Source organism: Arvicanthis niloticus, chromosome 3, assembly GCF_011762505.2.
Source record: "Arvicanthis niloticus isolate mArvNil1 chromosome 3, mArvNil1.pat.X, whole genome shotgun sequence".
In the NCBI taxonomy this organism is placed as follows: domain Eukaryota; kingdom Metazoa; phylum Chordata; class Mammalia; order Rodentia; family Muridae; genus Arvicanthis; species Arvicanthis niloticus.
The window spans coordinates 83,175,352-83,202,995 of record NC_047660.1 but is presented as its reverse complement, the minus strand read 5'-3'; the positions used below and the strand labels follow the sequence as shown (position 1 = coordinate 83,202,995).

General features: G+C 38.1%; 1 protein-coding gene across 3 annotated transcripts in view; it reads right to left on the bottom strand.

Annotated features, from left to right (window-relative positions):
* Sfmbt1 (Scm like with four mbt domains 1) overlaps positions 1 to 27,644 on the bottom strand; it is a 116,998-nt gene that overhangs the window by 30,731 nt on the left and 58,623 nt on the right. For all 3 annotated transcript variants that reach the window (XM_034499199.2, XM_034499198.2, XM_076931341.1), the window contains exons 2-8: positions 19,709 to 19,849; positions 15,838 to 15,932; positions 12,475 to 12,715; positions 5,029 to 5,117; positions 2,905 to 3,151; positions 2,304 to 2,392; positions 1,188 to 1,289 (exon numbers count right to left, since the gene is read on the bottom strand). In XM_034499199.2, the coding sequence (XP_034355090.1) occupies positions 1,188 to 1,289; positions 2,304 to 2,392; positions 2,905 to 3,151; positions 5,029 to 5,117; positions 12,475 to 12,715; positions 15,838 to 15,932; positions 19,709 to 19,736 (891 nt within the window). In that variant the 5' untranslated portion in view covers positions 19,737 to 19,849. The remainder of the gene's footprint in view (positions 1 to 1,187; positions 1,290 to 2,303; positions 2,393 to 2,904; positions 3,152 to 5,028; positions 5,118 to 12,474; positions 12,716 to 15,837; positions 15,933 to 19,708; positions 19,850 to 27,644) is intronic.

Sequence of the window (27,644 nt, the reverse complement as noted above, 5' to 3'; positions counted from 1 at the left end):
GATAAAGGAAATTAATTCAAAGAAAGGTAAAGTAATTTACCCAGGTTACATAGTCAAGAAAGTGTAAACCTGAATTCAAACCAAGTTATTTGTGTTTGAAGCAAAATTTAGTTTAAGCTTAGCAAGGGGTCAGCTACATTACTATACTAACTTCAAATGGCCGAATGAGAATTAATAAATGTCCTCTGGAACCTAAGCATCCCATACTTCTCCAGATTCCAGAGAAGGTTGGAAGGTGTTAGTCTTGCTCTCTGTTTCTGTCTCTGTCTGTCCTAAAGATTTATCTTTATTTCATTACTTACATGTGTGGGTGTATATGTATGTGTGTATATATGCCATATGGGTGTAAGTGCTGAGAAGAAGGTTCTAAAGCTGTAATTATGAGTGGTTATAAGCTACAATGTGTAGATGCTGGGAAGTAAACTGGTCCTCTGTTAAAAGCAGTAACTGCTCTCAACCACTGAGCCATTTCTCCAGCTTCCAGAGGTTTTAAGACAGGTTCAAAAATCCCTCACTGCTCTGAGAATAATCTTTCACTAGTCAAAAAAAAAAAGTAAATCTCATCAAGTCAGACAAGCATCCTAGTAATCATTCCCACATAGTTATAATCTACCCTGAGCTCTACTTCCACTAAATGGACTTCTGCTCTAGACCTAAACCAAATGCTTTATCACACAGTAACTCAATAACGGTACCTCGACAGTGTGGTCAGCTGCTGTGGTTACTCTTTTTTTAAAAAAGAGTTAATTTTGTCAGCTGCTGGAGAGATTAAGTATGATTCTAGAATGCACAGCTGTAGCCATCCTACTGATGATGCTAATTCTGTGATTCCTGCAGCCCCTGTTTAGGTAAGTGATGGCACTGCCTGGATTCATACTTTATAAACACCACAGCCGGCAGACCAGCCGAACCCTTTCAAATTGTACAAAGTAAGGCTTGCCTCCAAACAACATTCCGTCTACTACTTTGATGCCCTGACTCTGCTCTGCCTTGCCTGTACAGGACTATTAAGCTCTGAAAAAGAAAGGGCACATACACACAAATTGTACAATACAACAGAAATATACAGAAGAGATTCTGGTTTTATAATGAAGTGTATTAGTATAGCTTAAAGATAAAACCATCATAATTTCCTCAGCTAGTCACCCTGATAGCAATTCTTTCCAGAATAATTACTCTCATTTCACCTTAGCAATTGTAGCAGGAGAAATCCCAAAAGGAGACCATGGGTCCACAGCTTCCAACTTCATGTTTATAGAAAATTCATGGGTTCCAATAACTTGCTTATCCTGAAATGTATTCAACAAAAAGGTAAAAATATAGCATCACTGAATTAACTTACACTTATATATAGTTGAATATTTGTAATAATCAATCTTCACTGCCAATGAGACTGAATTTAGAATCACTAGGTGACATGCTTCTGGATATGCCTTTGAGGGAATTTCCAAAGAGGTTTAACAAAGGAGGGAAGAGATATATTCCGAACGTGAAGACTGTTACCCTTATGAGCTATGGTCCTAGACTGGATTTGAAATGGTACAGATTGAGCTGAGCGCTAGCAATCAGTTCTCTTTGTTTCCAGCCTGCATGTGTATTGTAACCAGACACTTCAAGCTCCTGTCTCCATGCTTCCCCCGCTATGATGGTCTATATCCCTTGAAACAATGAGCCCAACTAAGCCCTTCACTCCTTAGGTTGCTCTGTCTCAGGTGTTTCATCACAGCAACAAGAAAGGTAACCTAGTTAATTAAAATAACACAATTGTTAAGCTTCTTGTAAATCCTGAATTTTTTCCCCTGGAAAAAATCTATTCAGGATAACAACTACTCATAGAAAGTATTCCTCTGTATATCTGGGATATAATGGACATCTGGAAGAAAAATCAAATTTATTTCTTAACTAGTTACGGTTATGCACTTAAGACTAGAAAAAGAAAGCTGGATGATGGTGGTGCACACCTTAAATCCCAGCATTCAGGAGGCAGAAGCAGGCAGATGTTTTGAGTTAGAGGCCAGCCTGGTCTACAGAGTGAGTTCCAGGATGGCCAGGGCTACACAGAGAAACCCTATCTCAAAAAACAAAAACAAAACACTAGAAAGGAAAACATTCAAATAGCTTTACGAGGATCTGGAGAGAAACCCAGGCAACTGCGACCCTGCATGGTACCTGCAGTGTGACCCTCCTTCCACACCAGAGCCACAGCACCTCCTGTCTCCAGTGATTATTTCTCATTCCTTACCTCCCCTAATTTCCCTTCTCTAAGGAGAAAATCTGTATTTCTCATGAGTTTCTGTTTTTACCTTAAATAAGTAAGAGGGTAATGGCTCCTCCTCTTTCACTTTGGCCAAAATCTCTTGCCAGTCAGCTTCATTTTTCAGATGCCTGATAGCTTTAGTGAGACAAAACAGCATGTTTTAAGAGGAGAAAGCCTATATACAGCTCAACATCTGAAAGCATTCTCATAAACAGAAGTATTTCCCACTATGCATTAGGAAAGGGTTCAGGACTTTTACACCCACCTTCATACACAAGAACTTATACCTTAATTTCAGTACTGGACTCTGTTTAGGAGGCCAGAAAATTAAAATTTGTTAAAATATCTACAGTAAGACCACAAGTATTGCTGTGGCACACAAAATAATGCAATAAATACTCAAACCGGATTATATGGTAATAAATGCAGTGAGCATGAAGGAAAAGTCTGAGGTATAATAATCAGTATGCATGCTAAATTATTAAGTGTAATAACAAAATCAAAGAGAAACAGACACTTATATTTTATATAAATATGAAATACTTTATGTGAATTAAGGTTTTCATCATATATAGAATACATTTTCAGCCTCATAGATATTAATAAAAAAAAATAGAAGCTTATAGGAAAGTGCTTTTACTCTTTACCCAATGGGGGCTGAAGTTCATATCCTTGCTGAGAAGCCCAACCAATGTGATGAAGAAATGGATCTAAGTAATACAACCAGTGTTCAAAACCGTCATGACTTTCAAGTCCTTCATACTGCAGCTTCAACCGGCCTCCAATGTTCTCCACAACAGTAACAATCCAAGTGCTTAAAGAGTCCCGAAAATCTTGACATTCTAGTCTGGATCCTGGAGCAATGAGATCTAAAGGATTTCTTCCATTACGGAGCTGTAGGTTAAAATATGAAATTGGAAAGGTTAGTTTCTTTGTAAAAGTCAAGTTCTAACCTTTTTTCAAACTAGTTTTAATATTGTTTTACTCACCCAAAACAGTGGCACAAAAATTACATTGTCTACAGATAGCCTCCCACAATATGACTTCTGGATAATAATATGTTTGTCATAAAGAAAACCTTAACCTGTGACACAATAAAATTATCTTAACAAAGATCTCTAGATTATTATTTCATTTAGTATATATACATTTTCTTAATTTTCAAGACAGTATTTCTCTGTGAAGTCTTGGTTATCCTGGAACTCGATCCATAAATCAGGCTAGTCTCGAACTCACAGAGATCTACCTGCCTCTGAGTGCTGGAATTAAAAGCATGTGCCAACACTGCCTGCCTTCATTTAACATAATTTCTAAAATGAAATTTTGTCTCTGATTGTGAAAATCAAATTCGATCACCATTAAAGAGAAAATCAACCACACTTATACTTTTTTATAATCCTGAAGACCTAAAAAGATCACAGTAGATACTTGGTCATACACTACACACAAGTCAGTATCTATTTCTGCTTCTCTTGGTTCTAGTTATTTTTTTCTTCATCTTTTTTCAAAATATATCTTGTTTTTCACTTATTAGATCACAGATCTATTTTTATTAGAGCAGATATAAGCTTTCCCTACCTTTTAAATTGTTCTTAGACTTTACATGTAAGTGAACAACTTTTGATGAGAGTTTACTTGTTTCTGTTTTTTTTCCCCCACCCATTTCACAATGTTCTTGTGAACACAGTAAATACTTTTGGTTACAAGGAAGGGAAAGGAAAACTTACAGGCCACATGAGCAGCTCAGCAGTTAGGAGTGCATCTCCCAGAGGACCTGCGTTTGGTTCCCATCACATAGCTCACAAATGCCTTTAAGTCCAGCTCCAGGGGATCTGATGCCCTCTCCTGGCCTCAACAGGCACTCATGTACAAACCCATACTCAGACACATACATAACTAAAAATAAAATCATAAACTTGACATGGTGGTGTGCATCTTTAATCCTAAAACTCAGGAGCAGAGGCAGACAGATTTCTGTGAGTTCTAAGGCTACCAGAGCCTATACAAGAATATTTGAGGCTAGCCAGAGCTACACAGTAACTCACACACATTCATATTACATACATACACACAGAGAGACACACATACTGAGTAATTAAAAGAAAAACTTAAATTTTACTATCTAGATAATGTATTTGAAACTACAATAAACAACAGTCAGATTCCCAGCACCCATGCAAACTTGGGTGTGGAGACAGGTATCTATAATATCAGCACAGGGAAGACAAAGCTAAGGACCCCTGAAAGGTTTGCTGACACTTGCTGCAACATTTTTTCCTAGTATAAACTGCTCTGTGAAGTTTTCATATCTACGTGTATAAAAGAACAACTGAATGAACAGAATTAATATATTAATAGTTACAAGTTTCAAAGTGGCAGAATCACAGTCAATGCAGGGCAAGGATATTTTATCTGCTCATTGTTTACAACCTCATTCATTTATTCATTTAATTTTTACCAGGTGTTTGAGATGTGCCTGGACCCAGGTAAGAATAAAAAATTAATCTGAGTATAAAAAAAATTAAAAAGTTGTTTGAAATAGTGTTCAGGAATAGGTGTGAAAGTATGTTTCAGTAGAATTTTAAAAGACAACTGACTCAAAAGTTTCCCAGGCACTAAGTGCAACTTCTGAGACTAAACATTCCAATACTTATGCTTATAATTCTAACAACAATGTTTCTTTTTTTTTTTTTTTCCAAAGTGGTAAATTAGTAATCAGTTTTGGATTCCTTGCCAAGTTTTTCTATACTGGTTTAAGCAGTGATACTCACGCCCTCTAGCAGAGACACAGGAGGACCACAGGCTCCTCTCAGGGTCTGCTGTAGGAATGTATTCCAATCAGACACTTTATCTCTGATGCCTAAATGAGAGAAGAAATGGTTATTATTCATGTCATAGAACACAAAGAAATTTGACATACAGAAACTCCTTATGGGTATGTTTATCATTTAAAACTCAGTGTGTTGCTTGAGAGCTTGAAAAGACAAAACAAAATAGCTACAAAACTCCTACTCTTCATGGAGCCATGTTCTGGCTAGTTGTCACCTTCATATAAGCTAGGGCCATCTGGGAAAAAGAAATTCAAGTGAGAAAATATTCCCATCACACTGATCTGTATAAAAGTCTGTGGTGCACTGTCTTGATTAATGACTGATGTGGAAGGTACCAAGCCTGGGCAGGTAGTACTGAGATGTACAAGGAAGCAGCTTGAGCAAACCATGGGGAGAAAGCCAGTAACAATATTCCTCCAAGGCCTCTGCTTCAGTTCCTGCCTTGGATTCTCTCAACCGACTATGGCCAGTGATATCTATACCAAATAAACTCTTTCCTGCTCACATTGCTTTTGGCCATGGTCTTTGTCACAGCAATAGAAACCAAACTAATACAGCTACTCTCTAAGAATTGTATGTAAAACAGAGACTATGAAGTTGTACACAAAATAATCCCCTTAACTCAGTTATACTTTTAAAAAATGCCTACTTCATTTTCATTATAAAAAATGTCAAACATGAATAAAAACACAGAGAGAAGGCTGGGCCTGGCAGTGTATGCTTTTAACACAGCATAAAAACACAGAGAGAGGGCTGGGCCTGGCAGTGCATGCTTTTAACATAGTACTTTGGAAGTTGAGGCAGACAGACCCCTATGTGCTCAAGGCCAATCTAATCTAAGTAGCAAGTTCCAAACCAGGGCTACATATCGAGACTCTGTCTCAAAACTCTCAAAACACACATGCACACGCTCACGCACATGTGTGCGGGGGGGGGGGGGGGGGGCGGGGAGAGAGAGAGAGAGAGAGAGAGAGAGAGAGAGAGAGAGAGAGAGAGAGCGCGCAAGCCTGCCTGAGCCTTGTACCTGCATACCAGGCAAGTACACATCCACCTACTTGGGCCCTAGTCCTGCCCCATATAGTTTCTACAAATCAAGAGTTAGAGGCAGAGCTTGAGCAAACTCAGATCTAATTTTTCTGGAGAGGGGAGAGTTAAAAACAAGCAGAATTACATCCTTCTACAAAGAGGCATATAAGGTCTAGTTGTCCCTCTGTGACATTAATAGCTTTTTTACATAGTGTGTGTGTGTGTGTGTGTGTGTGTGTGCGTGTGTGTTATGTGTGCATAACTGTAATCACCTGTGATTACATATGGGAGGTAAACAGAGAATGCAAGGACTACCACTGTATCATTTTTGAACTTATTCCACTGAGAATAATTCATAATCTCTGTTTTACTTACAACTCTTATTCAACTAACCAGAGAGTAGCTGTCTTAGTTTGTTGCTGTTGCTGTTTTTCAAGTAGGCTGGGTAGCCAGCAAGACCTAGAGATTCTCTATCACAGGTCTCCACTGTACTGGGGTTACAAGCACATGTGGGTGCTGGACTCTGAACTCAGGTCCCTCAAATTTACACAGCAAGCACTCTTACCCATTGGGTCATCTCCACAGCCCCAAACAGATTTTGGTTGTCACTACATAGATACTCTGTTTCACTGAGGGCTAAAAATGGTAAAATTCTATCATTCCTTGTTCATATATTTCCTTAAAGAAACACTTCTCTTTATAAATGATTTGATCAACTTAAGTAAAATTTATGAAAAGAAATCAGTCAGGCTATATAGATGATTCTTTCATTCTTTCTTCATATTTCCTGGCTTTTAAAATAATAAGACGGTTCCCTGGCATCTTCCAAAGGCTATCAATGAAGTTTCTGTTTACAAGTTTACTATGAAGTCATAAACAAATGTATGTTTGTAGCCACTGCTGTTATTGTCCTTATTAATACGCAAACCAGAACCAACTACTTCTCTGTGGCTGACCATAAATGTAATTCTAACAACTGAGAAGTGTAGGCAGAAGGATCAAGAGTTCAAGATCATCTTTGGTTACAGAGCAAGTTTTAGACCAACACAGGCTACATGAGACTCTGTCTCAAACAACAACAACAAAATGGTATTTAAAGGGCCTAAGTGAGTGCAACTGCCCCGGGTTGGTTTTAGGCCTTCTCGGTGTCTACTAAAAGACTCTCGTTTGCTGCTGCTTTAAAAGATCATGCACATATTTAACTTCTTCTATGTCAACTACATTTCTTTTTTATCAGGCCAAAGATCCTAGCTTTTAGTTAGACATTATTTTGCTTTATTTGAAAATATATCAATAATTATTTCAAATGTTATCAGTTCTACAACCAACACTATTATCACTGAAAACAGTGATATGTCCCTAAAACACACTCTTATTAGGAACAGACGAGCAAATTGTATTTTAAAGTCATTGAAAAAAGTTCTGTGGTCACTCCTCAAGCTCTGTCTACACATAGTTTTATTTTGCTTTCTGAGAAAGTTCTTTCTAATTTTCAATTTTGTTTCATAGCTACAGTCAGAAAATCTATCATTTTTATTGTGTTCCTTTCAGGTAACTTTTCTATAATTTCTTTTATTTCTAAGTCCATTTTTCTTCCTTTCTGCTTTTTAATACTAGAGGGGGGGGGAGGGGGGGGAAGGGGGCTAAAGTTGATGTCAGAAATTATCCTCAATCGATTTCACACATTATTCAATGAGGCAAAGTCTCTGAGCTAGCCAATATGGCTAGTCTTGCTAGCTAGCTTATTCTAGGGAATCCCCTGTCTCTGCCTTCCAAGGCTTGAATTACGGGCAGATAGATGGTCAAGTCCACCTGACATTTACTTGGGTCCTGGAAATTCAAATTCTAGTTCTCATGCTTTTATGCTTGAGCAGCAAGTGCCTAACCACTGAACAACCCCCACCTTAAAATACACACATGTACACATACACCCACACCATATTCTGAGGTGCTAGGCTAAGTAGCGAGTCACTTACTCCTTGGCAACATTAGATGGACAAGATGACTCCTCTTCTTGCTGACTATACCATTCAGCATCCAAACCTGTTCTCTGTACCCTCTGCTGTTTTCACTTAACTTTCATCTCTGTCACAAATGGAGACTGAGACTTATGGCTTGTTAGTCTCTACTCCTCTGTCCATTACATATGAATTGACTCTCTAAAAATCTGTTTATAAATTATTCTTGCATGTGAGATAAAAGTGAGCTATGTTTCATAAGCCAATATAACATTTTTTTGCTTTTAATGGCAGAGTAAGCCATTTGTTGTTCTCATTGATACAATATCCCTAGTTTTGTCATATTACTAAATGTTAAATGAATTACTTGTGTGTATGTCATGTTTACTATGTGATTTCTACTTGAATATATGCTTTCTCTTTTTAAACACATATTTTGATATTTAGATAGTATTTTCTAATGTTTACTTTTATACTAACAGATTTATTTATATAATTCAGTGTGTGTCAGTGTATAGTGTGTGTGTGTATATATATAAGTGTGTGTGTGTGTGTGTCTGTGTGTGTGTGTGTGTCTGTGTGTGTGTGTATGGTATGTGCACAGATTTGTATGGGGTATGACCCATAAGTGTGCATACAGATACCAGAGGAGGACATGAGGTATCACTCTTATCTGATTTTTTTAAAACAAGATCTCTTATTGAACCTAAAATGTTATTTTGGCCAGGCTGGCTACATATCAAGTGCATAAGATCTCTTCTCTCCACCTCCAAACATTGGTTTTACAGTCCTGGTTTTAACATGGGTGCTGGGAAATTGAACTTAGGTCCTTTCAATTTTATAACTAATTTTACAACCTAAACCATCTCCCTAATTAATATACAAATAGCTTTTTTTTTTTTAACTTTTGTATAAAATTTCACTATGCAGCCCAAACTGGTCTCACATTCATACCCTTTGCCTCTGCTAACTGGTTGTAGAGACTACAGATGTGTGCCACTGAAAGGCTCATAATATGCTAATATTAGTCCTTTCTACTTGGGGATTAGTTTCTTATTAATTTCCTTTTTCTCTCTACACAATACTGAACTTGAATATAACAATAACTTCTTTTTGTTTTCTTTTTTCTTCTTTTTCTTCCTCCTCCCTCTTCCTTCTCCTCTGTCTCTTCTTCCTTCTCCTCTCCTTCTTGCTCCTTCTTTCCTTCAATATTTCATTTCAAGTAATACTCTTTTACTTCTAGCTAACAACTTAAAAGTAACTAATTACATGGCAATAAAAATGTAAAGCAAGAAAGGAAACAGCTGGAGAGATGGCTCAGCAGTTAAGAGACTTACTGTTCTTTCAGAGGACCCCAGTTTGGTTTCTAGAACCCACACAGTGGCTCATCATTCATACCTCTAGTCCCAGGGGATTCATTCAATGCCTTCTTCTGACCTCTGAGGGTACCAGGCACATACTCATACACATTAAAACAAACAAACAAAACCACTCATACACATAAAATAAATTTAAAAAATAAACCCACAACAATGAGTTTATACCACTATTCACATACTGTCTTCTAGTACTATTTTAGAAATGATGATCTACATTGTATTCCTGTATGTACCATATGTTTCTTTATAGTATTAAAAATCATTTGTTTGGTTTTCTGAACCTCATTTTTTTTTTTTCAGAGCAAAGTTTTTTCTGTGTAACCATGGCTGTCCTATAATTCACTTTGTAGACCAGGCTAGCCTTAAATTCAAGAGATCCACCTGCCTCTACCTCCTGAGTGATGGGATAAAGGCATGAACCACCCTACCCAGCTTGGATGGAAACTTACTCTTTACACATTACAAGACAAAGCAACATGTAACTCAGAGTTTTCCCTTTTTTTCTAAAAATGTTAAAATTATTACTAAAAGTAAAAAAAAGTATAAAGACAAAATAATAGCATTTTACCAGATTTACTTTTCTGATTTTGATATTTTACTGTAGTGTTCATGAATGTATTATTTAGAAAGACATTAAAGTTTCTATAGGCGCATCATGTCTAAAGCCTGTGGGGCAGGGAGAAAGGATATAGCCAATGTGGTAAAATATAAACAACTGGGAAAACTTCACAAAGAGTCATCAAGAATATTTTTATACTATTCGTACAAACTCCATGTAAATCTGAAACTAAATTAGAATAAGAAATTATAAATATAAAAAGTCCTGAGTTTTTTTTTAATTTGCAATCTTTCTTCCTTTATCCCACACCTTTATCTTCTCCTTTAAATTTTTTTTTTATATTTACTTACTTCATTTTAAATACTGAGTGTTTTGCCTATGTATATATCTGCATACCATATGTATTCCTGGTGTCCACAGAAGTCAGAAGAAGGCATTGGATTTCCTGGTATTAAGAGTTGTGAGCCATTTGTGTACTGGGAATCAAACCCAGGTTCTCTACAAAAACAGGAAGTATTCTAAACCATTAAACCATCAAGCCACCTCTCCAGGTCCTTCTCCCTTTTTACATTTATTTTAATTTTTTGGTACTTTGTATCTCCCTCCAAATTAATTTATGGCCTATTTTGAGTAGGGTACAGAGCTTCCTGGAACAGAGCTTCAGTGGGCTCATTTTAAAAAACTCATAGTGCCACATACCTATAATCCCAGCATTTAGAGGGCTAAGGCAACAAGGCTTGCCAAGTTTGAGGTTAGCCTGTGCCACAGAGTAAGAACCTAACTAAAAGAAAAAAGTCTGTAACATAGTTTACAGGATTACTTATGGGTAAAAGGAGAGAGGAAAGAAAGACAGAACCAGGGAATGGTGTCACAGGCCTGAAATCTGAGTTACATGGGAAAGTTTAAGCAAGAGGTTTTCAAATTCAAGGCTGGCTTAACTAAAGAGTTATACTCTGTATCTACAAAAAAAAGCTGGTAAGAGGGTTGAGTTTATCAATCTGTCCTGCAATAAGGTCAGGTATGTTAGCATATACCTGTGATCTTAGCTCTCATGATGATCATGAGTTTGAGGCCAGCCTGAGCTACACTATGAGATGTTGTCTCCAAAAAAAAAAAAAAAAAAAAAAACAAAAAAAAACCAAAAAACAAAAAAACCCTAGGATCTATCTAGGAAGAAGATCTCTTTACTCACATTTATAAAGGTTCTGGGTTCAATCCCCAAAACAACAACGAAGTCCCAAAGCTAAAAAAACCACCACATCTCTAAATCCCAAACTCAGACAGCCTCAGTCTGAAAAGATGAGAAACTATGGTTTTGATGGCCATCAACAAACAAACAAAAATATGCTTCTTTATTATAGAGAAAAAAGTAATAGGAAAATTACAGGACTAGAGGCTGAGTTGGTGGAGTGCTTGCCTAGCATGTACAAAGCACTGGGTTTAACCCCCAACAATACATTAATGAGACATGGTAGCAAATGCTTGGAATGCCAGCATTCTGGAGGTAAAGACAATTAAAAGTTCAAGGTTATTCATGGCTACACAGAAAATTCAAGGCCAACCAGAGGTCTGAGAAATTAAAAATAAGTAACAAATAGAGGCTGGAGAGATCACTGGTTGCTCTTTCAGGGCACCCAGGTTCAATTCCCAGCATCCCATGGCAGCTCAGGACAAGCTGTAACTTCAGTCCCAGAGGATCTAATATACCCTCTTCTGGCCTTCTTTGATTATAGTAGAAGCCTCTGAGGAAGCCTCAGCCAAAAGGGACACAGAAAGACTGGGTCTCTCAGCACAACCCCACATCAGAGCAGAAAAAAAAAAAAAACAGACTAATGAGGAACACAAAAACTGTGACCAAATAAAAACCTGCTGAGTACTGGGTCTGGCTGCACATGTCTGTACACCCAGCTACTTAGGAAGGAGAAGCAAGAGGGTAGCAAGCTGAAGGCCAGCCTGGACTACATAGCGACTAAAAGCATAGCTTGGGCAACTCAGCTATATCCTGGCAGTTTTTAATGGGGCGTGGGGAGGGGGAGGGAGCGATGAGGGCCTGAAGAGGTGTCTCAGCACTTAGGAGCACTAGCTGTCCTTTTAGAGGACTTGAGTTTGATTTGAAGCATTTACATGGCAGCTCACAACTGTCTGTAACACCAGTTCCAGGAGATCTGACACCCACTTCTGGCTTCAGTGGGCAAGCCCTATGTACTCACAGGCATGCACAAAACCTCACATGCAAGCACACACACCTGAACACACACACACACAATAAAAAATCTAAAATATTAAAATAACAAGATAAATCATAGATAATATGATTTCATTTTAAAAACAGGGAAGCGTGTATTACTCCCGATAAAAAACTATCAATCAAAACATTAGCCTAAAGTCTTTATGAGAGTAGATTGAAATACTTAAGACTGGCCAATCTAAATTTTCTTACAGAAATATCCCATCATGTTACTACCTTCTGGAGCTTCGAGGGTCTTCTTATTCTGCTGACACCAACCGAGGGGATAGAGACCAGCTTTCCTGATATCACACCAGAAGTCTGCCTTTCTGTCTTCCCCATAGCCTTCATAACGGAGCAGGAGCAGCTGCTCGCAGGCGGTGATGATGGTGGCAACCCAGTACGTCTCAGGGTCTTTTTTCAGAGCTACCTCCAGCTTCATCCCAGGAGCAAATCCATTTTGCAAACGTATGTCCACCTAAAGACAGAATGTTATGAGGTACCAGACAAAACACTGCATGAGTGTTTCTCTACCTCAAGTTCTTTTAAAGACCTAATATTTCTGAAACACTAATTTTCTTGTGATATCAAACAGAAATTATCAAAACATGATGTGTACAGGTCAAAAGGAAGTAAAAGATAGCCCAAAAGATCTCCCAATGGTAACAGTTGCAACCCAAAAATAAATGTAGAGAAAAATGATAGAAAAATATAAGCAGGTGGTTCTCAACTACAGTTCCAGCACTCAAGAGATGGAGGTAAGAGGACCATGAACTCCAAGCCTGCCTGGACTACATAATAAGATATTAACAAAAAAAAAAAAAAAAAAAAGGAATGGACATAACTGTCATCAGACAAACATCATATAAATAAGCACAGCCAGCAAGAATTATTGACAGATGCTAAAACTACTATGATGAAAACAATCTTTGCATGATCTCAAAAGATCACTCTAAAAATTCTTACCAACTGAAAAAGGCAAAATAGTAACACTACAGTGAGTAAAACTGGCAATTACCACTTTAAACTGATCAAAGTTAATAGGATTCCTAAAACATCAATATTGCAATTATTGCACTTGCCTGACATCATACAAGAAAAGGCACTTATTTCCTTTGGCATGCTTGCCACATCTGCATATACTTAAGTTAACCACGGGGGGGGGGGGGGAATCCAAATTGAGAAATATGGCATAAAATAAAGACATGCAGAACACATTCTTTAAAAGAATCAAGTTCATGAAATAAGAAAGAAGGCTAACTGGAGGAGACTCTGGATATGACAGATAGAGCAAGTCAAGGGCATGGTGGAACCTGCTACCAAGCTTCACTGCCTGAGTTCAAGCCCTGGGAGAACCTGCAAGTTGTCCTCTAACCTCCAGACATGCACTGTGGCAGCTGGCATACATTTATACACACACAAATAAATAAACATGTAATAAAAACTAAAAAAAAAAAAAAAAAAAAAAAAAGGAAATGTAGTCAAAGTCACTGGATAATGAGAGTCAAGTCCTTAAATGAGCCAAAGATGCTAAGTCAATGGTTTTTTTTTTAAATAAATCTTACTTTCTTAAAATAAAAAGTGAAAGTATAGTGTGAAATTCACATTCAAAAGTTTTTTTTCTCAGAAATCTAGCACATGTCCAAGACGATTTTACACTGTCGCTCTAGGATAGTTCTAAACAATTCCAAGAACTGATGGATCTTATGATTCAAGACAGAGAGCATGTTGACTATCAGCTACTTCTGAAGATTCTGTTTTGTATTTTCAAGGGAACTACTACCCCAATATGCAGGTGATATTCTGAGACCAGGGTTTTGCAAGTCATTTAACCCTTAAAACTGACTCCATTAAATCTGTGCTGTCCATAACTGAATGCCGGTAAATGTTTCAGAGTTCAAAGTTCAAAACCCAAGGGAGTAACAGTTTCTATCCTAAGAACACAGCCCACCTCCACCACCCATTCCTCCTCAACTAGGGGCTTTGCTGGACAAACTGCTACCACAGCTATAATCACTGGAACAAGTCTCTGGTTTTAAGAACTTGTACCATAAACACAGTCTAGCCTGCTTCTGTCTGCTCTGCAGTGGAAGACTTCTGTCCAGTGAGCCTTCATCTCCTACATGGTCACCTTGATGGCTTAGGAGCTGGCTTTTAGCTTGTGGGTTTGGGACATTTAATTAGTTATTAACAGTCTCTCAGTCCTCACTGACAGTGCCAATGAAATTTTGTGAAAAATAAAAAGTTCTGAACACAGAATCACATTATTAGAATTGCTTTTATCCATGATTTATTTTATCATTCCCCTAAGCAGCCCTAAATTTAAAAATAATCCTTCTCACACCTGGGTGTGGTGGCACACACCTTTCATCCCAGCACTTGAGAGGCAGAGGCATGCAGATCTCTCTGAGTTTTCAGGCAGCCTGGTCTGCAAAGCAAGTTCCAGGACAGCCAGGACTACAGAGAAACCCTGTCTCAAAAATGAAAAGCAAATAAATAAAAATCCTTCTCAATCCTCCTCTCTCCTCAGTCAAGCCCCAACCATCAAAAACCACCTCCACAAACTCAACAAAACCTCTTTCTGAAGTATTAACTCTGCATTTTCATAAAGTTTCACATTCTCCACCGGCCCAGCACTGGGATTACAGAGGAGTGCAACTATGCTAGACTTTTTATGTGGGTGCAGGAAATCTGAACTGAAGTACTCGTACCTGCATGTCAAGCATTGCACTAATTGAGCCATGTTCCCAGCCCCAGAATTTCTTTTTTTAACGTCTCACAGGTATATAAAACAATGGTTTCAGTCTTGCTTGGTCCAGTATTTCCTAAATATGCTCACTTTCCTCTTAGAACAGTAATGTATATTTCTTGTCAATGTACATTCAAGGTACACGATTTGCTTTTTGACTTTTATAGGGGTTATGATTAAGAGATCTCCTTGAGTCTCAGTAGAGACTTTGGACCTTTAAACAGTCCTGACACTCAAAAGCTATGGGAACTTTCGAAGTTGGGCTAAATGCATTTGGGATTACGATATGGCTGTTAGCCTATAGGGGCAGGGAGAAGAGTGTGGTTGTTTAAATGAAAATGGCCTCCAATGACTTACACTTGACTGCTTGGACCCCAGTTGGTTTGGGAAGGATGAGGTGTGGCCTTGTTGGAGAAGGTGTGTCACTGGGGGTAGGCTTTGAGGTTTCAAAAGCCCACAAAGCCCACGTCACTCCCAGTTAGTTCTGTCTCTGCCTTGTGGTTGTTGTCTTTTACCATATAAGTTTGCAACCTGCCTGCCTGCTGCTCTGATAATCATGAACCGCTACTATAAGTGCCAGCCAATTCTTTCATCTGTAAGTTGCCTTGGTCATGGTGCTTTGTCACAGCAACAGGAAAGTAACTAAGATACAATACAAAGATGAAAAGAAATGGGGTAAGCCAGGCATGGTGGCATTACATCTTCAGTACTAGCACTAGAGCAAAGTAGACTGATCTCTCTAAATACGAGGCCAGCCTGGTATATATAGCAAGTTCCAAGACAGCCAAGGTTTCACAGTGAGACCCTGTCTCAAGAGGAAAAAAGAAGAAAAATGAAGGAGTGTTGCCTACATGTTTAAACGACGCATACGGAACTGTGGTGGAGCCTGTCTCTTCTAGATAATCTTCCCAGCTGAATTCTTCTACTTCTACACCAGACCCAAGATCTGCAAAAGGAAACAACAAGTTATATCACCAAGTAAACTCGTTACATAAACAAACTTACTGTAGGGCAAATTAATCGATTTTACACAGAAAAACTTAAGCAACTTTTGCTTTAATGGTAGGTTCCCTAAGTCAATTCAATTCAATGTAACAGTCATTTGATATATTTGCGTATGCTGGGTGTGCTGGTTTGAATAGAAAGGAACCCCATAGGCTCATATATTTACATTTGGTCATTAGGGAGTAGCACTATTTGACAGGAGTTAGGTTGGATTAAGTGTGGCCTTGATGGAGGAAGTGTGCCACTGGGGGTGGAGCTTTGGGGCTTCAAGTACCCAAGACAGGTCTAATGTCTCTCTCTTCTTGCTGCCTGTCAATCCAGATGTAAAACTCTCAGCTACTCTCCAGCACTATGTATGTGTGCACACTGCCATGCTTCCTACCATGACAATGACAAACTAAACCTCTCAACTGTAAGCTAGTCCAGTTAAATGCTTTTCCCTTGTAAGAGCTGCTGTGGTCATGATGTTTCTTCACAGCAAAAGAATACTGACTAAGACACTGGGGAAACAACAAATCTAAAGTTTACTCAAATATATCCTATAAAACTAGAGTGAATATAAAATTACTCAAATTTAGTTTAGACTCAAATATAGTATCTAATACCAACATTTATGATTCTTAATATACATTTCGAATTTAAAATGTGAACTTGGTTCTAAGTCTTTTGCAACCAAGTAAAAATACTACTAGGCAATATTTGCAGTCAATCTAGAAAGTATGAACTTACTTTTGGTTCTCCTCCCTTTTTACTCAGCCCTTATATACAATCCAATGAAGCATATCCTAAATCTATTTCTCATGATAGCCATTGGTATCTCTGAAGCAAGGCCTATTCATATACCTTTTACCTTTCACTCACATAAGACTGCAAAGGCTCAACAGGATCTCACCTATCCTTCCACTTTTTATGGACCAGCCCACAATTCCCTGTAATTCAGCCCTTGAGGACCTAATGCCCTCTGGCCTCTGTGGGGACTGCTCTCACATGTACAAGTTCATATCCATATACATAATCTCAGTACTCAGGAGGCAGAGGCAGGTACATCTCTGAGTTCAAGGCCAGCCTGGTCTACAGAGTGAGTTCCAGGTCAGTCAGGGCTACAAAGAGAAGAAACCCTATCTCCCAAAACAACAACAACAACAAACAAACAAAGGGGGAAAAAAGATTACATCCAAAACCTATTTTAATGGGGGCTGGAAGCTTCTTCCTTGCTGACCAGTTTTCACATTATTAGACTATGTCGGCTACAGATGAGAAAAGTTATCAACACTTTTACTCAGCCACGGACCCAGTAGGTTTCAATGCCAACCTACTGGTTAGGATGTGCTCTAACAGCATGACTGTTATGAGGGTAACCAACTGCTTTCTGATTGATTGTGAGACCTGCTCCACAGGAAGAAAGTTCATACCTGGTACTGTAATTTGGTCAAAAGCCCATGGCTGGGGAAGTCACGGGCCCTAGTGGAAAAAATCTCCCACTGTTGTTTTGCTAAATAAATATACTATGCCTATTAAGTCACCTTATATTTATTTATGCCCATAGACTATTGCTCCCATCAGCTTTGGTCAGAGAAACTTCTGTCTGCTATGAGTGACAGTTACTTCCAAGATTCATGAGTGGTCAACGTGCTGAGAATAAATTAAGTGCTCAGGGCTAAAGGAGGCAGAGATATTACTCACTCTGTGAGGCTCAGAGAACATGGTGAAAAGGGGAAATATACAAGAGCCAGAAGAACAGAGAGAATGTTGTAGAATGCTGTCTTCAGGGCATGACATGGTCTTAGCATTTATGGACTCACAGTTGCCATAATTATCTATGTAAGAACTGCATAAGCCTGGGCCCTTTAACATTCTAAGACGGAGGGGAGAGGGGCTCATAAGTCTGTGTCTTTCCTGAGGATCTGTCTATAGGCAGATAGTAGATGCTTGGAGAGGACAGGACATGTTTTTTTTCAGTGGTATAACCAATGGGAAAATATCTGCCCAGGCTGCTGTAAATAATCTTTCACCAGTGCTTTTATAAACAATGCTAATTAAATCCACTGGATCACCAAAAAGAAAAAGGCATGAAAGTAAATAAGGAACTAGTTGGGAAGAGGAAGAAGACAAGAGAATGAAATAGGGAATGAATATGGCTAAAATATAGTACATAGTTGCATGAAAATTGTCATAGTAAAATGAAACCTATTACTATGTATAATTAATATACATGAATTAAGAAAAATTAGAAGAACATAAAAATGGCTACTCTGGATAACAGTATAACAGTATTATCACTAGGCCTATCATTTTTAAATTGCACTCAAGGCCCAAATGAAACATCTATATCACACTACCTCCTCAAGGCTCAGAGATCATGAAACTGTGACTTCACCAAACACAAAATCTGTACAAAACCAAGCTAGCCAAAATTTCAGCACATGTGCACGAGAAGCACACAAGTACCATGACCAGCTAAAGAGTTATTGACAATAAATGGCTGCTGGAGGAAAGAGTATCCATTTTCTCTGGATACAGGCCCTGATGAGCTGCCCATGTTCTAACAGATGGGCATGTAGCCATGCACATATAGACAACACTAAATGGACTCACTAGATTCTTTTAAAAGTACACAATGTTAACTGGGACAAATGGTTGGGGCTTGGGAAGAGTTAGAGGGGAGGGACTGGAGAATGGATCTGATCAAAACACATATTCGTATATAAAACCTCTAACAAAATTTTAAAATGAACTCATTGGCATTTTCCTCCCAAAACAGATTACTGTATCCACAACTATTAATAGCAAGTTATTTGCAATAGCTAAAATTAGAAAAATCAAAATGTATGCAATATATTCATGAAATATGATTCACAATACAAAGTAACAAACATAGGCTGTCAAGAAGGCTTAGCAGGTAAAGGCTGTTAGATCTCATAACCTGAATTCAATTGTTAAAGCTCACATGGAAGAAGAAAAAAAAATTAAGCTGTCCTCTCATCTCTACACATGTACCATGCCATGCTCACACCACTCAAACACACACACACACACACACTTAATTAAATAATTAATTAATTATTTTAAGTAACAAACTTTGATATGCAAAACTTCTCAAGACTATTATTTCAGGGGACACCTCAAATGGTCATATATTAATTTTATTCATAAGGCATTCTTTAAATGACAAAATTATGGAGATAGCAGATGACTAATTACCTCTGATTAATGAAAAAGAGAAATAAGAAGCTCTTCATGGTGACAGAAGAGTTGTCTATCTTGACTAAGGTAATACTGACAGGAGAGTAGACATGTGACAAAACAACACAGGACACTTTATGCTCATTCTTGTTTTTTATATGTATAATTTTTATATAATATTTTTATTTTATATTATAGTAACATGAGAGAAGAGAAACTGAGTTGACAGGAAACATGGAACCTGTGACACTATCTTTGTAATTTTTTATAAATCAATAAAGTATTTTAAACAATTATAAAGTAATAATCAAAATCCAATGATTTAGAAAACAAGGTCTGTACATAAAAACATTTTTCCCCCTAGCAAACAGTAGTGTAGTCCCTAGTGCCAAGTTTTAAGGCCCAAGGGATGCAATGAAAAAAGTAATACTTCAAAGGGGTTCCAGTTAGTAGTATAGAGTCAAGTCAGACAATGCAACACAGCCAAATAACCTACATCTGCACTCTGGAGAAGGGTTTTAGCAAATCCATTACCTGAGTCAAGCTGCTGCTCCCCGGTCATCTCCACAGCACATGGGCTATATCTCGTCCCCAAATAATGAGCAGGCTGAGGGCTCTGCTATGATAAAAAGATGATCTGAAGTGTCAAGTTTCTGTCCAGTGGCATCCACGGATCTAAACAAAGGTGTTTTAAAATTAAAATAAAATTAATAAACATGGCAAAATTCAAATATACTTAGTTATTCATAAGACGGCATGTGACTGGGTTGAAAGGTAAGAGAAAAAGAAAATCACTTAGAAGAAATAGGATTACAGTGATGGGGGTGACACCTTTTCCGAATTTAAAGTTTATCTAGATGTATGTGTACAAGATGACTGTCAAATCCTTTATATCTAAAGACTACAATACATTGTGACTGAAGAGATGGCTCAACAGTTAAGAGCACTGGATGCTGACCATAGAATCCAGGTTTGAGTCCCAGTACACACATGGTGGTTGCAAGTACCTGTGACTCAAGTTCCAGGGGATCTGGGTGCTTTTTGTCCTCCTTGGGCATCAGGCAGAAAGTGGTACAGAGACATACATTCAGGCAAAACACCCATACACATAAAATAATTTAATAAAGATTATAATAGATTGACATTTGTTTGAGTCCTAACCTTTAAACTTGGTATCATGGTTGCTAACCACAAAAATTCTAATCTTCTATCCATGAAAACTCTAATACCTAAAAGAACCACTCCAAAATAAGTTCCAAGCCCATGCGTATTTTAAAATAGCTTTATTGGTCAGGCATGGTACCACACAACTTTAATCCCAAAACTCAGTTAAGAGCCAGCCTGGTATACATGGCAAGTTTCAAAACAGCCAGAGCTACACAGTGAGACCCTGTTATCCAAGACAAAACAAAAAAACCAATTTTACTGGAATAGAATTCACCAAAATTCACATTTGAAATGTACTTCTTTATTTTAAATTTAATCATAAATATAATTAAAATATTTCTATTAAATTCACAGAGGATTTGGCTATTACCATAAACCAGTTTTAGAATATTTGTGTCCCCCTAAAAAAGACTTCACACCCATGCTCACAAACCACACTCCATGGTTAGCATCATCATAGTGAGTTCACAAACACAAAATAAATTTAGTATACCTGCCCTGGAACCAACAGCTAGTAAGTAGCAGAACCAGGCTTTTAACCAAGGAGGAAGTCTATATTTCATGTCCTCAAATACTGCATTGTCTCACAAATAGAAGCAACAGATGATGACTTTGAACTTCTGATGCTCCTAATTCTACCTTGTAAATGGTGGGATGACTGATGATTAATTCTAAGAAAAAAATTAATAATCATTTATCAGGTAGCTAAGAAAAAAATTTCACTAAAATATTTGAATTTACACACTATTCCAATGCAAAAGATGTATATACTTTTAAAGTATGCTGCTAAGTATGGTGAATACTGTAACCGGATGTCCCACTTCTCAGATTTGTAGCTCTAACTCTGCCCCGGCAGGTAAAGGCTACTAAGTCATTCTGTTTCTTGCTCCCCAGTTCAGATTTCTTCACTGGCCCTTCATGCTCAACAACTCAACTATTGTTCCCTGAGTTGGTCTGCTTTAGAGAATAAATTAAACTTCTAGTAGAGTAAAATCAAGTTCTAAACTTGATTTTCAGGATAAAAATTTTTTGTTGATTCATTAAGTTGTTTCTCCTGGTTAATTTTATTGTTAATCCACTCTTACATGTCTAAAAAGATTAGAAATTAAAGTCTGACAAAGTCCAGGTTTTAAAGCATTCCGACAGACAAATCTTAGCTACCTCTATAATCTAAATTAAATCTGACCATAATGTAATCTTTTCAAGTTTATGTAAATTCAACATAGCAGTATCCCTCTTGGCTCAAAAACTAGTACTAATAAATGCACTGACCGCCTAAAATTGTTTAGTTTTACAGACAAGTTCTAATGCCCAGACTGGCCTTTACTTCAGGGCTTAAGCGATCCTCCTGGAAGCTTCTCAAATACTAATCACACCTACAAACAATGAGAAAACATTAAATATAGAGCAAACAAAAATATAAAGTGTAAAATATAGCCATTAATTTTGTTTTGTTTTGAGACTGCATCTTTCTATAGAGTCCTGGCTCTCCTAGAACTCACAGAGATCTGTCTACCTCTGCTTCCCTAGTGATGGGGTGAAAAGCATACAACACCATGCCCAGCCATTATAAATTGTATTAATGAAACATTTTTCTTCTCAATCAAACCCCAAAGGAAGTGATTTACTGTGTGGTATGCTGATTATTTTAAAAGAACATGTATATCCAAAAAGTGCGGGTGAGAATGTAGATCAGGGCCTGAGGGTACAGCATAGAGACAGATCATCTGTCAAGCACAGAGACCCTAGATTTGACCTCATCAACAAGAAAATAACAATGACAAAACAGCAATAACATATACATACATATATGGCTTGGGGCTGGTTAAACACTTGTCAATCATGCAAGAGCCTCCTGAGTTAATCTCCCACACTGGGAGCAGGGTTGGGGGAGTGTCAAGAGGTTGGGGATGTAGTAGCTGTATGTAGTAGCATATGCCCCAAATCCCAGCACTTGGAAGATAAGAGACAAGGAAGATCAGAAGCTCAATCAAGGTTTACATAGTGAGTTCCAGACCTGCCTGTGTTACATGAGATTATAAAACAAAAGAAAAAAAGATAAAAGTAAATAGTGTTTTAAAATTTTGTTTTGACCCTATTAATGAAGACAAAATTTGCACTTGTCACAAGACGTGGAGAAATGAATTTGATACTGACCAGAAGCTGCCTCTCTGTAGGCTAGCTTTCATGGTAATACAAAGTACTATGAAGGCTGCTTGGGGATAAGGGAGCCATCAACAGTCTTGCCTGCTGCGAGCCTGTGAACTGCAATAGGGTCAGGCAAGGCAATACATGGCCATGGACGCTAGAGTAGCACAAATACTATGGGAATGACCAACTGTTTTCTCATTGGATTTAGGCCTGCTACACAGGCAGAAACACTGGTACTATAAATGTGGCCATCAATCCATGGTTGGAAACTATACATGAGCCAAGGATGAACCTATTACTATTATTTTGCTAAATGAACATGGTAGCAAATTGCCCTCCAATTTGTATCTTTCTACCCACAGAGAAAATTGAGCAGTGAATGGTGGGTGACGTAGAAATTCACAACTGATCCAAGTGCAGATAACTTTTGGGAGCATGTTCAGTCATCTATTTGACTTTTTAAAAAAATTTTATTTTATGTGTATGTATGAGTGGTTTTGCCTGCATGTATGTGCCTAAGAAAGCCAGAGATTCCTGGAGCTGGGTGTTGGGAACTGAACCTGTGTCCTCTTTAAGAGCAACAAGTGCTCTTAACTCTGACTCATATCTGTAGCCCAAATGGGATACCTGTACCACATAAACCCCTACCTCAAGATTCAGGTACCATTAAGGAATAAGGCAGCAAAAAGACTACAAAAGCTAGAGAGGACCAAAGCAAACCAGTCTTCTGAACATGCCAGGACTGCTGTACTCACAAACTCACAACAGCTGAACCTATACAATATCAAGCTAGTCAACATTCTAGCATGGAGGGGGAAGGGGCTCACAAGCCCTATCCCTAATAGAGGAGCTATGGGTAGTTGATGAGTTCTCTGAGAGGAAGAGTCAGTTTTCTTAAGGGTGTGGTTCCTGATAGTCAACAATGCTCCAGTGGGTAGCCCAAACACAGAAATATATGGCCAGAACAAACTGGAAATTTTGGGGGTTTTTTTGTTTTTGTTTTTGTTTTTTAATAAAGATATCGTTGAAGCAGGCATAAAAGGCAATGGGTGGGTCTGAAATCAGAGAAATAAAAGGGAAGGCAAAAATGTTTAAAATTATAATGTATGGCCGGGCGGTGGTGGCGCACGCCTTTAATCCCAGCACTTGGGAGGCAGAGGCAGGCGAATTTCTGAGTTCCAGGCCAGCCTGGTCTACAGAGTGAGTTCCACGATAGCCAGGGCTACACAGAGAAACCCTGTCTCGAAAAACCAAAAAATAAATAAATAAATATATATATATATAAATTGTATGAAATTCTCAAAGTAAATAAAAATATTTTTACAAAACTACCTGGTTTCTGAATGTTTACAACAAAATTATTCATAATAGATAAGAGGTAAAAACCACTCAAATGTTTATCAATTAATTAATGAATAAGTAAAATGTAGTATCCTTAATACAATAGAATCAAAACAGTCCACACCAAAAAAAAAAAAAAAAAAAAAAAAAAGTAATACTATTGCATTTTATGACATGGGTACCTTAAAATATTGTTATAAGTGAAAGAAGTCAGATACAAAAGCCAAATATTATGTTTCAAATTATACTGAATTTCTAGAATAGGTAAACCATCTTCATTTCTATAGGCACAGAAAGATTAATGAGACCAAAACACCAGGGGGAGAGAGTTCAATGGTGAATGCAGCCTTTTTCTTTCCTTTTCTTTTTCTTTCTTTCTTTCTTTCTTTCTTTTTTTTTTTTTTTTTTTTTTTTTTTTTTTTGAGGTGGAATACTGAACATTTCAAAGCCAAATTGTAGTACTCTGTAATAGTTGGTAATGATAGCTAAGTTCCTAGTACAATTCTGTATATATTTTGAAAAAGGAAAAAACTCAGCCAGGCATAATAGCATATATCTAGCAGAGACTAGCAAATCTCCATGAGTTTGAGGGCATCCTGGTGTACATGGTGAGTTCTAGGACAAACAGAGCTATACAGTGAGACAGTCTCACTAATAAATAATTTTGAATATTAATTCATAATTATAAATAATTAAATGAAAAAAGGAGCAAATAAAATTATACTTTGTATCTGTGTATGCTCTGTTTCTGTTTCTTTTCTTTTCTTTTTTGGAGACTGGATCCCTCCCTCCCTCCCTCCCTCCCTTCCCCCCTCCCTCCCTCCCTCCCTCCCTCCCTCCCTTCCTTCCTTTCTTCCCTACCCCCTTTTCCCATCTGTCTTATCAAACTTGGAGCATTGTAGTGGGTTGGTCTGGTGCTACTATGTTTTCAAACACTAAATACTGGCCTCCAAGATCTGACTGTCCCAGACAAGGAGATCCTCACTTACACCAAATGATGCTATATAAATCTTGACTCCCAATTTATCCCTGGTTGGTTAATAAAGATGCCTACAGCCTGGGCTGGGCATAAAAGAGGGAGCTGCTCAAACAAAACTTCACAAGTAATATCTAGGGGAATTTGACAGGGAAGCAGACAAAACTGCATAGAGGGTTGATATCTTCCCAGCTCTAGTTCCTGTCTTTTATTTGGTAGCTAAATGATCTGACCCGTAATAGATATTTAAAAACAAGGAGGTGTAGCAGACACCCATAATAATAATATAACCACTACAGAGCATACTACATGGCTAGACTGACTGGCCAGCAAGACCCAGAGATCCTCCTGTTTCTGCCCCTCCAGTGCAGTGATTATAGATTTGGGCTACTGCACTTGGCTTTTTTTTTTTTTTTTTTTTTTTAAATGTGGGGGCATTAGGGGTCTGACCTTAGATCCTTGTAAATCAAGTCCTTTATAGACCATGCCATCTCCTCAGCCCCTATACAACTGAATCTCACGAAAAAAGCTCTAAAGCTTTTTTTAAAAATAGTACTTATACTGAAGGAGTCTGCTGGTTGAATTCTGTCAACTTGACACAAACTAAAGTCACCCAAGAAAATAAACCTCAATTGAGGAACTGCTTCCATCAGACTGACCTGTAGGTATGGTGAGGCATTTTCTTGATTGACGATTGATGTTGGAGGCCCAGCCTGCTGTGGGCAGTACTACCCTTGGGCAGGTGGGCCTGGTTGTTGAATAAAACAAGCTGAGCAAGCACAAGGGGCAAGTTAGTAATCAGCATTTTTCCATGGGCTCTACTTCAGCTCCTGCCGCCAGGTTCCTACTTGAATTCTTGCCCTGTCTTCTTTCAGTGATGGACTGTGATGTGGAAGTGCAAGCCAAATAAATCCCTTCCCTTTCCTCCCACCCCAGGTGATTTTGGTCATGGTTTTATTGTAGTAACAAAGGAGAAAACTAGTACTGAAAATTCTATATTAGTTACTTTTTGTTGCTGTGGTAAAATACTGTGATGAAGCTAACTTACAGAAGGCTGAGTTTATCTGGGCTTATGGTCCCAGGGAGATCAGAGACCTTTATGGAAGGGATTCAGACCAACATGAAAGGACATGGTGGCAGGAGCAGAACCTGAATGATCACTTGTACTACAAGCAGCAATTTGGGAGGATTGGGGAGCTCACAACATGGTGGACACAGAGACAGACAGAGAACAAACACAAACTGGAAGTGAAAGTGAGCCAAGACTCTCAAAGCCCACCCACCCCAAGACACTACTTCTTCAAACTAGGCTGTACTACCAACTGGGGACCATATGCTCAATATCCGAGCCTGTGTGGTCCAACATCAGTAAATAGTATTTAAAGTTAATACTATCTTTCTCTGAAGTTGTATGAACCACTAATATCACTTATTTAAGAAAGCTCAATGGGAGGTGGTGGTGGTACATGTTTAATCCCAGCATTCAGAAGGCAGAGGCATGTGGATCTCTGTGAGTTCGAGACTAGCCTGGTCTTCAGAGTGAGTTCCAGGACAATCAGGGCTACAGAGAAGCTCTGTCTTGGGGGAGGGTAGGAAAAAATACATTAATAGCAATAATATTATAAGCTGCTACAGAATTCTTTCTTGTTTTAAACAAAAAGCAAAGAGCTTTTTTAGAAAAAGATTTATTTATTTATATTGTATGAGTACACTGTAGCTGTATTCAGACACACCAGAAGAGAGCATCAGATCTCATTACAGATGGTTGTGAGCCACCATGTGGTGGTTGCTGGGAACTGAACTCAGGACCTTTGGAAGAGTAGTTAGTGCTCTTAATCTCTGAGCTATCTCTACAACTCCCCAGAATTCTTTCTTATTTGCTCATTAATTATTTACTTAGCACATTTTAACCGACATACCATAGTCTAGGTAAAGGAATATTCTAGGATAAAAAATAAGAAAAAAAAACTTCATCTCATTATTCTACAATGGAGTGTAAGTAAATGATAGACAACCCCTATAATACATTTGATGAAAAATATTACTGAAAAAGCTAAAAGAGTCAGGAAAGTACTACTTTCAATTGAGTGATTAAAGTCTTAGTGCAGAAGACATAAGCCAACAACAACTGAGAGGAAATAAAAAAATGAAACATATAGATAGCTGCAGAAACAGTAAGTGCAAGACCCTGAATCAGGAGCTTGTGTGAATGTCAGAGGCCACTACATCTGGAAAAGAATGATAAAGTCACTAGTAAATAAACTCAAGAAGGTTTCAGGGAATCACATTATATAAGAACATATATATAATGCTGGTCCTAGTGGCACATGTTTTTAATCTCAGCATTTGGCAAGCAGAGGCAAAGGTAGGAGGATCTCTGTGAGTTCAGTGTCAACCTGGTCTACATAATGAGTTCCAGGACAGCCAAGGCTACATAGTGAGAGCCTGTCTCAAAAAGAAAAAAAAAAATCAACCTACCCTAAAAAAATAATGCATTTTGGCTTTGGGGAAGACACTGGTGAATTATGAACAGAAGATGGACATAATCTGAGTTTTTAAAGGAGTCACTCTGTAGCTATGTTGAACAGTACTGTATCAGACTGTAAAAACATAAACAGAAAGATCAATTTAAAAGCTACTGGAAGAGTCCTGATAAGAGTAGCACAGATGCGTGAGGAGGTAAGTTTGGGGTCTACCAACTCAAAGGATGGAACTTTCGTGAAAACTGGAAATGTTAGAGAAGAGCAGCTCTGGTAGAGAAAGCACCAATTACCCAGAAACTAGGGGCACATGCCTGTCTGCTTTCCTCACTACTAAAGCTTGGTTCTTTGAGCT